Source organism: Corvus kubaryi, unplaced genomic scaffold (assembly GCF_017639235.1).
Source record: "Corvus kubaryi isolate FWS band 111438036 unplaced genomic scaffold, C.kubaryi_AGA036_p1.0 37201, whole genome shotgun sequence".
NCBI classification, from domain to species: Eukaryota; Metazoa; Chordata; class Aves; order Passeriformes; family Corvidae; genus Corvus; species Corvus kubaryi.
The window spans coordinates 142,613-154,071 of record NW_024581058.1 but is presented as its reverse complement, the minus strand read 5'-3'; the positions used below and the strand labels follow the sequence as shown (position 1 = coordinate 154,071).

At 44.8% G+C, this 11,459-nt stretch overlaps 1 protein-coding gene across 4 annotated transcripts; it reads right to left on the bottom strand.

The window, feature by feature from the left end:
- Positions 1 to 207: 207 nt before the first annotated feature.
- LOC121661826 (acyl-CoA (8-3)-desaturase-like) lies at positions 208 to 11,057 on the bottom strand. Of its 4 annotated transcripts, XR_006015102.1 has the most exons (14): positions 10,797 to 11,057; positions 9,237 to 9,347; positions 8,304 to 8,501; positions 7,824 to 7,925; positions 7,539 to 7,667; positions 6,627 to 6,687; positions 5,868 to 5,944; positions 5,485 to 5,582; positions 4,748 to 4,844; positions 4,404 to 4,483; positions 3,601 to 3,726; positions 3,172 to 3,319; positions 2,528 to 2,705; positions 208 to 1,147 (listed from the first exon to the last, which is right to left on the bottom strand). XR_006015102.1 is itself a non-coding variant. In XM_042022372.1 (12 exons), exons 1-12 carry the CDS (start codon positions 11,040 to 11,042, stop codon positions 3,268 to 3,270), a joined length of 1,377 nt encoding a protein of 458 aa, XP_041878306.1. In that variant the 5' UTR covers positions 11,043 to 11,057; the 3' UTR covers positions 2,832 to 3,267. The 4 variants fall into 4 exon arrangements, 1 of the variants encoding a protein (XP_041878306.1); XR_006015100.1 differs by lacking the exon at positions 2,528 to 2,705; XR_006015101.1 differs by lacking the exon at positions 208 to 1,147 and having other exon boundaries at positions 1,624 to 2,705.
- Positions 11,058 to 11,459: the final 402 nt, after the last annotated feature.

Below are 11,459 nucleotides of genomic sequence, written 5' to 3'. Positions count from 1 at the left end.
GTTCACTGTTAACGATGACACTTTTCCAGCCTGGATTGCTGAGCAGAGCCTGTGTGGTTTAATTGGCTGATGAAAGCTTAGCCTTGGTCACACTGGAATTCCACCTGACATCAAACTCCAACCCCAGAGCAGCTGGAAATCTCCCTGCACTGCAGGCCCTCAGGAGCTGGGCTGAAATTTGTTCTCAGATCACACAATGAAGCTTGATAAACTGATAGTTGTACTTTTTTAATGAAAAAGATGTATTTTTACATCCTGCTACCCAAAGTAGGTGGATAGAGGTGGTCAGGGAAGACAATGTCTTCATAATTTCTTATAAACCTCAGAACTGCTCACCTTGATCTTAATCCATTTCATTCAAATCAGTTCAAGATTCTGAAAGGCTTTTTGCATAGTTGTAGTCAAAGCTGGATCCAGTGATTCTGTGATTCAAATACCGTGAATCTCCAATGGACTGAGTCAGAAGGAAATCTTCATTTCCTGTTTCATAGCACGTGATAAACCACAGAAATCCTTTATATAGATCTGCTGTGTCTTAATTTCAGTGTTTATCCTTTGCTTGTTTCTCTCAAGTTCCCCATTTTTAAACTTTGACCAGGATTGGGAACTTTGTTATTTTTTTATTGGTTGGTTGGGTTGTTTTTTTTTCCAGTGCAATAAATCCTTGTCCCTGTAATCATTGATTACACAGAAGTGGATTCACCTTCCTACAAACAAATAGCTGGGAACCCAAACTATTGTGTGATTCTCTTTCCACACTCGGGAATCTTTGACCTTGTGCTTGTTTGTTGTAAGGTTTATTGAGGAAGGAGGGGGAGGGCAGGTACTGGTTGCAGACAAAGTTGCAGTTGCAGCACTCCCGAAGCAGAATGAAAACACAGGATTCCTACGTAATCACTGCTCCCGTGTTTTCTACACGGTCTCAACAACACTCTCGACTTTGTGGAGGGAAGCTGGAAAACCAGCAATGAAGAAATCTCATTCTCCCTGCTTCACTTGTTGTGTATGTGCAGAGTCCAAGGTGCTTTAGTCACTTAGGAAAAGTACTAAAGGATTTTACTGGAAAAATACTTCCCTTTGAATTTAAACTTTCAGTAGTATTTCCAGTGGGAACTGTCTTCCCTGAACCTCTGATTCCAAGACACCACTGTAGGAAAAGAAGGGAATTTTGCCCTTCAGAGCCACAGGAATCAAGGCTGTATTTCAGAGTAAGCCTGTTAATATTTTGTATTGTTTTCAGCATTGTACACATTTAAGGAAGATACTCTACTGCTGATGCTAATTTTCCTTTCACTCTGTTTTCATGAACCATAACTTTTTTGCAGGAGTGGTTTTCTGGGGTTTTTGGAGTTTTTTAAACTTTGTTTATGCTTACCTGTTGGGTTATATTACTAATTTGTATGTGTTTCCTTCTTTGGGCCTCTCAGTGATATCTGCTTTGTAAAATCTCATCCAGCTATTCAATATTTTCCTGAGGGAATACTGGCAGCCTTTCATCTGAGGCTGAAACTGATAAGATTGGTCAAAGATACCCAGGGAAAACTTGGCAACTGCTCCTGTTTGCTCTGGCATTGATCCATATATTGCTTAGGCTTTATTCCATATTTATCCGTATTTATCTTAGTCTTGTTCAATCCTGTTGCACACCTTTCCTTGTTGGAGCACTGCTGGGTCCACAAACAACTGAAACATTCACAGCTCTCTTTTGAAATTGCATTTTGACTTGCAGGGGTCCTGAACTAGGAGCCCAGTGATGTCTAAGGTCCAAAAATCAAATTATGATCTTCAAAATCAGGCCTTTCATCTACCCAATAAATCACTTTCAAAGACTGCTTAAGGTAATTTTTAAAAGGCTTTTTTAAAGTAGTAGAAATGTGCCTATGAATAACTGATACTGTTGTGACTCCTGCTTTATTTCTTCATTCTCCCACAGATTTTTTGGGAATTGCTTCTTTTACTCCCATGGGTCAGGAATTGTACTTTGTGGTGTTAACCTCTAAACATAATTGCACTTTTTCCAAGGCAGGAAAAATGGTGTAATAGCAAATCTCTGCCTTGTTCTGGCTGACTGTGCAGGGTTAAAGGTTTTTATATAATTCAGCCAGTCATTGCATAAGTAGTACAAAGTCCCTTTGTTACATCATCAGAGGCTTTTTTATATATTTTTACCTTTTGAGATTTTTATTTATTAACCTTGAATTACTGTAAAAAGTGGTGGTAACTACTGCTATTCAGATGAATGTTGTTGTTCCCACAGTCCCCTTTCCAAAAGCTGGTCTTTTATTTCAGGGTCTGAGTATGTACTCACCGTAGTACTCACTTGAGAAAAAGAACAGGCTTTCTTACTAATTAATGGAAAGATATTGTCTCCTCTCAAAGGTGATTCAAAGTACCTGGACCAGCCTCTTTCTCTGACTCACCTTCTGCCCAGCACAGCCAAAATCTGATCTAATCCTGGCTTAGCTGCAAAAGCAACTTTTGGATTTGACCAAATGTCTGTAGGTGATTTATTTTACTTTTGGTTTACCTTTCTGTAGTATAATCTTAGTCCTGTGTAGGTGGGGAATGCACATGGAGTGTACACATGTCTCAGTCCAACCCAAAGTACAAAAAAACCCCAAAAACCAGATAAATTTTGAAGAGAGCAGTGGGCTTGAGCTGGTTTCAACCCATGTATTTCTTGGCCTTGTGATGATAAGGATGCTCTAGAGAACAGTAATGAAAACACATTTATGTTTTTATTCACTGCATGTTGCATTTGCTACAGTCTAAGTGTGGTTTGCAGTTTATCCTGATTTATTGTGGTTTAAGCACATTGCTGGAACACCATGTTAATCCAAAATCCTTTGCAGTTTCAAGTTCAAGTAAGCAAACACTGTATCAAGCATTAAACTCTCCACATGAGGAAAACCAAAAAAAACCATAGTCAGAGGACTCTGACATGAGGTTAAGTGTGTGCAGCTGCACCAGTCCATGATCTGACTTGAGCCCATGCCCAGACTCAGAAATGCTCAGACTCAGTCAGCAAAGGGCTCCTCCCTCTTCTAACAATTTCACCTTCTGCTTGCCCTGCCTACTCTACATACCCAAACCAGAACCCCAAGAAAAACCAGAAGAAAAATTCAGGCAGCTTCATGCCTGCTGGAATTGTATCCCTCAGTCCTTACTCACTTTCTCCTGCCAGAGAGTCCCTTGTGGTCCCTGCCCCTCAGCTTGCTGGGAATGCAGTCGTGCCAGGCTGTGAATGGTAGCACTGAGCCTTGTCCTTTATTTGTGCAGGTAGGCATCGAGCCAGAGCTCTCCCCAGTTCTTCAGGGAGCTGGGAGAGAGAAGAAAGAGAGGACACATCGCAGGGCTGCTCAGGGGAGTGTTGCTGGGGACAAGGGAATGGGGTTTTCTCCATGCTCATTTCCCAGAATCCCAGAATAAGCTGAGTTGGGAGAGACCCACAAGGATCGAGTCCAGCTCAGCCCTGCACAGCACCATCCCCAAGAGTCACCATGTGTCCAAGAGGGTAAAAGGAGAGCAAGACATCTCTTGCTCTTGAGATTCCAGTTTCTCCTGCATTTTTGGGGGGGGAGGGGGAGTATTTTGACTCACTGCACGATGTCTGCGAAGGCCGTGAGCAGAGGCTTGCACTGGTACTCAAGGCCGTGCTTGGCACACAGGGACTTCACCAGAGGGGCCACCTTCCAGTAGTTGTGCCGTGGCATTGTAGGGAAAAGGCTGTGAACAGGAGACAGGCAAGCTTTGTAAGAAATCCTTGTCATTAATACTTCCCAGGAATCACCCAGCTCACAATGAGAAGGGTCTGGAGCTGTTCCCAGCTCTTCTTTCCCCCTGCGGTGCTTTTAGCACAAGAACTCGTAGGAATTCCCTGCTTTCCCCCTCTGTTCTTTTCCACAGTTTGTCTCCAAATTAAATGATGCTTATGGAAGAAACTACTTTCTCCTCCCTCCCTTTTTTTCCCAGAAGTAGCCATCTCCATGGCACAGAGAAAGAGATGAGCTCATCCTTGCATATCTCACTCCACAGAGTAACAGCATAAATAATCAGCAGAGGTGGCTTTAAACTCCTGTGGCAGACTAAAACCAGGTGCTTTAACCAGGACATTTCCACTGATCCTTAAAACCTACTATTTGGGATTGATCCTCTTGCTGTCCTTGCATGGATCCCTACCCATGTTCCATTTTCTCTCATCATCCTGCAGATCCAGTGATAGTTTTGAATTACATGATTCTCTTTAAGGGTTTCAATTTTTAAAGACAAACTCATCTGTGCCCCACAACTATTTGTAGAATTCAGAGCAAAAAAAGAATAGGAAAGGAAAAAAAGAAGAGAGAATGAAGAATATTTTAAAAGGAGGAGGGGAAGCAAAATTCACTCTTGAGGTGAGTACTCACTGATGCTCAATCTGGAAGTTGAGGTGCCCAGTGAACCAGTCATTGAACAGCGACTGCTCCACATTGCAGGTTGCCTGGAGCTAAAGGAGGGGAGAGGAAAGCACAGTCAGAGACAGATCCAAGCATGTTTAGGAACCAGAGCTGGACCTGGATTTGATTTTGGATTGCCCATGAGTGTGTCACTGCTGTCCTTCTTTACCTTTTCCATGACTGAATCCATCACCCTGTTAACCTTCACTTCCCAGCCCCCAACAGATTTCACCCTTAACGCAACACGAGACTTCCTTATGGTTAAAATTTGTACCTGTATGGCCACAATTCTTAAGAGTGGAAAAATGTTTTACCTGAGTAGACATCCAGTCCAAATTCTTGTCATAGTCGATATCCATTGGGATATGGTTCATCTGTGAGACCCAGACAAACCAGCTGCTCTCCAGCATCCTGTGCAATGAGATGAGACAATTCAGTACTGGGTGAGCAGGTCAGGGAAGAGCCATTGAAATAACAGCAGAGCCAGACTTAGAGACATGGCTGAACACTAGCCTTGCTAAGCCAGCACCTGGAAGGACTTCCAAACCCTGGAAGTTTCGCACTTCCTTATGAAACTCACGATTATTTCATGTGTTTTGTTATAACACTGACTGGTGCTCAGCTTGTTGTATCTGTAGCCAAGGCCCAAACTGGTAAGAATCAGTGAAGTGATCCAAATGGAGAGTGTGCTGTCCATTCAAGCCATCGATGCTGGATAATGCCTGGCCATTTGCAAGCCTAGGCTAAGCTGTTTTGGTTAAATGTTCTCTTTAAGTAGCAGCAGATTCGGCACCCAAAGCACTGAATGTTATATAAGGTAGATACTTTGCAATTTGGTCAGCACTCAGTGAAATCTCTTTGCTGCCACAGCCAATGGGGCAACATAAAACTTGTACTGGCAATTGAACAAAAGAATTTATGAATTAAAAAGCAGGCAAAAAATGAGGTGGTAAAGGAGAATGTGGAAATATAAACGTAGAGAAAGGCAGGCAGGTACAGAGGGAAAGAATGCAGGGAGGAAAGGCTGGACAACCTTCTAAAGAGACATCACCTGAATATAAAATAATATGCCAGGAGACTCTTTGTTTCTAATAATGATCCGTAAGTATAAAAGAATCGGATGTAGAAGGTCAGCATCCAGGCCAGGTCCTACCAAAACCAGAGATAACAAGAAAAGCAGGTCATTATAAACTACATTTACTTAAGTTGCTTTTTAAGTTTCATAGTATAGGTATAAGAGAACAATCTACATTCAGCTTTGACAGTTTCTTTCCTGAATGGAATCATCTAGAGCAATCCAACACAAGCCAATGATACTTTCTCACAGCTTGCTGTGAGAGGTGAATCCAAGCATTGCTGCCCAGCAAGGAGGTGGCTCCATGCTCAGAAGGAAGGTTGAAGGTCCCTTTTGGTCACACAAATAGCAGAACTTACCACCCAGTACTTCTTTGTGTAGGCAATGTAGAACGTGTGGCAGTGGAAGTAGGTGGGGAACAGGAGCGGAGGAAGAGCTGGAAAGAAAAATTCATCATCACTGGTGACATCATGGACTGAGTGACAACATCAGCCTGGAAGGGAAGGGTCCTGAACTGCTGCTCAGTGTGGAGAATATTCCAGGTTAGGATGTTGTATTAGTGCCTTCAAACCTTTCTAGGGCTGTCCATTAATCTGAGAGTTCTTACAAACCTCAGATTTCATTTTAGGCTCTTGACTGAGGAACAGCCTCAAATGATTATTTTGAGAAGTGGCTTCCACAGCCCAAAGCCTATCTGGCTCCTTATTCCTCTGTTCAAAGCAGGACAACAACAGGAATGAGTATGAAATCCCTTTTCTATCAGCGATTTGGGGTTGAAGAACTCAAACTCAACCCTCCAAAAGGACATCTCTCTTGCACTTTAAACAACCCCAAGAAACCAAATCAAACCAAGAAACCCCAAACCCTCAGACTTTGATACCACTGAAAGATGTGGTATGACATCATAACCAGAGCCACTGTGGAGGATGTGGGAGATGTGGAATAGGATGGGTCAGGTCTTCAACTCTTCCAAAAAATCTGGTTGTTATTATTATGGCTTTTTATTGTGTTCTTTGACTCAGGCACCTTTGTTTTTCTCAAGTTCTACGAGTCAAAAGCAGAATCTCCAAGCCCCTTTAGCACCTCTGAGGGAAAGGCAGGAAAATGGAGATACTCACTGATGAAGAAGTATTTGTGTTGGTGGTTGTAGGGCATGTATTTTTTCTTTTTGATCCCAAGCTGTGAAAAAAAAAACAGAAAAAAAAAAAAAGAGTGGAGACTAAGCAGTTTGCAGAGGTAACTTGCTCTTTTCCATTTATTTTCCTGAGGGGCTCTTGTTGCACACTTCCCACAGCCCTCATTCCTTGTGTCATGAATCATTTTGTGAAGAATTAGATATATCAAGGCTAAGTTATATTAGTGGTCAGAAATACGTATTTTCTCTCATTTTTTTCTTCTTATTTCTTCTCTGATTCTCTCAACTTGAACGGCAGTTCCACGATGGCATGGAGAAAAATATTTTACTGCTGTAGCTGCTGTGATGGGTCTCAAGAACTGATGGGATCTACAGCAAAAGGGGTTCAGCATTTTTATGTTGTCACTCCTGGAAGGAAGTGTCCAAGCAGGACAAACTGGGAATATCCTACATGCTCCAACAAATTCTGCCCAACTGGAGCTCCAGGAACAGCCCTGGGTTATTCAGTCCTGCTGTTCCTGTCACAGCAAACTCTCCCAGAAGACATGGACACACCAAAGCCACCCCTCTGACTGAGCCTCAGACATTAATAATAAAACAATAATTCCAGGCCGAGCGCATCCATGCCTTACACTGACGTTTACAAGTTATCTAATGATCATTAATTACTGAGTTGTTGTTCTAGGTCATTAGATTTCTCCAGCCATTAATGTGCTGGTGGATTTTCCACTCTATATACAATGCCCTTACATCATGTCTAATCTATTTACATCAACGTGTCAGCTGTTCAATATTCAGTTCTTAAAGGGACTTAATTGAACTGTGGAGAAATAAATCTCTTCACAGAAAATGCCATCACACCTTAGTTTTAGACTTCCCACACCCACACACTGACCTCCACGGAGAATTTCTTCCCCAAAGTGAAGAGGAAAGGGTGCATATCAATGTCAGGGTCCTTGTGGAAGCAGTTGGGTTTGGCGTGGTGCTGGGAGTGCAGGAGAGTCCACCACTTGGCCGAAGCCCCCTGTTCAAGGGAAGAACAAAGCACAAAAAGCACTTTCAGAGCTAGAATCCCCTCAGTTCCTGACCCTAATCCTTCCCACTGTGCTACACATGCTCCAGAGAGTCTTCAGAACACACATTTTTACAGGAAAACCCTCCAAAGTTTTCAGGGACTCACAATCAAATGGCACATCACAAACTTGTGCAGCAAGTGGTTCCACTTGGTCTTCCTGAATACTGAGAGGTGTCCTAAATCATGTTGTAACCAGGAAGCCTGGACCTGGAAGAGGAGAAAGAAAACTTTGGGAGGGGAGAAAAACCAGGAGTTGAGGCCAGGATGGTGCCACATTCATCCTTTGCTTTGAAATATCACGATTTGATTCTCAGACACTGCTCCAAAGTCACCAGCAGAAAGGGACTGTGAAATCCTGACACTCTCAAGGCTTCCCCCAGAATATATCTTGCTGAAAACAATCCCAAACTAAGTTTAGTGTGAGCTCGCCACGTGCAGAATTTCTTCTTGGTAGCCAGATAGCGGCTGTGTTTTTATGGCAAAGTGAAACTGCGCCAAGTGAGGAAACAAAGGACAAGGAACTGCTTTTGTGTGTGTGTGTGTGTGTGTAGGATTCAAGTCCATGTCATGGAATTCATTGCTCACCTGGGAAATGGTCAGCACCAGCAGGGAGAAAACGAAGGGCAGTAAGGATGTCCCAAAGTAAAAGAGGATGAGCCAAGCAGCTGTATCCAAGAGCAGGATGTGAGCCAGGAGCAGGAAGAAGAAGAGTTGGTTTGGCTCCAGGAGTCCCATTCTCTCCACTGTGGCATGCAATTCCCGGAAGTCTTTCACCAGCATTTCCTGGGGGAAGCACCAGGGTTACAATTCTCTGGTTTCAGAGGGCACCACTGCAGCCTCATAACCCAAAAAACATTTTAATGGCGGGGAGAAAGAGCAAAGGATCTGGCTAAAAGGGCAAGAGCTGGGTTTAATAAACATCATCATTGCTCTGCTACAGCTTTTTGCTGAGGAGCCAGAAGCAGCCATCACAATGTCTGCATCCCAATCCCTAAAACAAATCCTCGGTGCTTCTTCCATCAAACCCTTGGCAGGCAGCAGAGGGCTCAGCTGGAAGTTGTGTCTAGTGGAAGTTGTACTTTGTGTGCATGAACTTCCCATGCCACCTTGTGGTAGGTCTTTGGATGAAATGATTCCTTATATTTGTCTTCACTTTTCCCTTCCCAGGATTAACAGGGGAGGGTTAAATGCACCTACAGCTGAAGGAGAATATTTATTCTCCAAGACTACTCCTTTTCCTTTTGGTTAGCCCTTCCTCAAAGCAAGAGAAAGAAGCAGTGATAACTCTGCTATTTTGTTGCTGTGATAATAAAAATTCGTCCTCAGGAATCTCATTCTCAACCACATAATGTGGATTTAGGCTCATATTCATGCATTGTTTCTAAGCAGGAGCACAAAAAAATGTGAGGAAGCTGGATCCCCTTGCTCCAAGAGCTGTGCTGATAGAGAAGAACAAGGTGTAATCTCAGAATATTTCCCTTTAATCTCCTTTGATCTGATTTGTGAGGACAGACTTACATTTTTAGTGGGCTCAACGCTGGGTTGGTCTGGTGCCAGCTCCCCGATCTGCAGTGGCTTCAAGTACGTGCTCACCAGCACCTTGTTGACATGGAATGCCACAAAGGCATCCTGCAAAGGCACAGGAGTAAAGGAAAACATATCCAAATTTTGTTTAAAACTTTTTTTTTTTTGAAAAAAATTTAAAATTACCCTTTAAATCACTCCATTCCTGGAAGTGTCCAAGGCCAGGCTGAAGCAACCTGGTCTAGTGGAAGGTGTCCTTTGTGAGAGAACACCACAACAAAAAGCAGCACCAAAAGGACTCCCACAGTTTCATGCAGTGTCACCCTTACTAAAATGGTGGCATTAATCATACTTGTTTTTTTCATTCTTCAGGTTTCTTTGCTCACTGAGAGCCTTCTGTGCTTCTCATCCTCTCCTGAGTTGCTACCTTTCATGGGTCTATGCTTTTGGTTAAGAACCTTCCAGTTCAATTAAGACAATTTCTTAATTTTTCGTAATATACATCCAAAAGACTAAGCAATGGACGTAATGCAAGATGGACAGACACAAAAGTGGCTCAAGGCCTGCAGGGCTTAATGATCTGGACATGGAACCAACCTACAGGGAGTGGCTCAGATCCCAGAAACAAAATACCTGGTTCATCCATTGTCTGGGATTTTCCAGCCTGCTAAAATGAAAGAAATCTGGCAGTAGTAACTCGAGAAATGAGTGATGGAAATTACAGAATGCCAAGTTCAATTAATACACAATTTGAAATTTAAACTTGATAGACTGAAAATTATTTTGATTTCCACGATCCTCAAATATCCCTTACATATGGAAAAACTTACTGCAGCTCCCAGTAACTGCACAAGCAAGACCAGGAGATAAGAGGAATCCTGCAGACTTAAGAATCACAGAATGGTCTGGGTTGGAAGGAACTTTTAAAGCTCATTTTGTCCAACCCCCCTGAAACCAGCAGAGACATCTTCAACTACATCAGGTTGCTCCATCCAACCTGGCCTTGAGTGTGTCCAAGGATGGGGCATCTCTGGGTGACCTGTGCCAGCATTTCACCACCCTCATCACCTAAACTTTCTTCTTTATATCCAATTTAAATCGACCTGAGTTTAAAGCTATTCTTTATCACTTTATCCTGTCTCTCCAGGCCCTCGTCCAAAGTCCCTCTCCAGCTCTCCTGGGGACCTTTAGGTACTGGAAGGAGGTCTGGGGTCCTCCTGGAGGCTTCTCTCCCCTGGGCTGAACACTCCCAGCTAGCAGAGGTGCTCCAGCCCTCTGAGCATCTCCATGTGCTCCTCTGGCCTGGCTCCAGCTGTTGCTCTGATTTAGCTGGAGCAACAGTTCCGATCCCGTTCCCGCCGGCAGCATCTCCTCATTTGCCCTTTTCCATGCCATGGGGATGGCGAGGCTCGCACGGAGCGGTGACACTTCGCTCCCTCGACCCCGTCCCATACCCCGATTCCCACCGAGGTCGCTCCCAAGCCCTCTCCGCACGACTTTTCGCGGGTCCCCTCCTCCGGCGCATCCCGGCTCCTGCATTCCCGCTCCGCTCACCGTGGCGTCCTGCCCGGCGTGGCTGACGAGGAGCCGGGCCCCCCCCGGGTGTCTCCGGCAGAAGTGGCTGATGTCGTACACCTTCCTGTGGATCACCAGCCAGCGCTCCTGCGGCGCCGGCCCCCGCCCGCTCCGCTGCCCGATCTCCTCCCAGGTGAAGCGCCGCATCCCCGCCGCAGGGGCCCTGTCCTTGTCCCCATCCCTGTCCCCATCCCGCACCTCCCCGCCACCTCCCGGCGGTGCCATCCTGCCCTCCTCCCTCCCGTTGCTCCAGCCCCGCGTCCCGCTCCGCCGTGGCAATTTAAGGGAGGGCCCGCCCTGGCTCCGGTCCCCGCCTCCTCCACCAGCTCCAGCTCCTCGGGGTTTGGTTTTCCCCCCCCAAAAATTGCCCCTTTGCTGCCCCGGTTCTGCATCCCCAGGACCCAAAGCCCCGCAGTACCCGCAGGTGTGGGGTTCCTGACTGCTTAGGGGGGTTCTCAGCAAGTTCATCCCGCTCCCAGGACAGGCTCAGACAGGGAAAACTTCCCTTAAAACACTCCTCTGATTAACCAGAAAAAAATAGTATCACTCTTCACCTTTGCTTTTGATGTTGAAGTCCACGAACCCCCTGGATGAAACATGAATTAAGCACATGCTTATGCCCTGCTGAAAACAACCCGACAA

Coding starts and splice junctions, on each gene's coding strand:
- LOC121661826 (XM_042022372.1), bottom strand. CDS start 11,042: ATGGCACCGCCGGGAGGTGGCGGGGAGGTGCGGGATGGGGACAGGGAT. Junction 7,668..7,823: donor TTGTGATGTGCCATTTGATT/GTGAGTCCCTGA, acceptor TCCCTTGAACAG/GGGGCTTCGGCCAAGTGGTG. Junction 6,688..7,538: donor GGAAGAAATTCTCCGTGGAG/GTCAGTGTGTGG, acceptor TTTTTTTCACAG/CTTGGGATCAAAAAGAAAAA.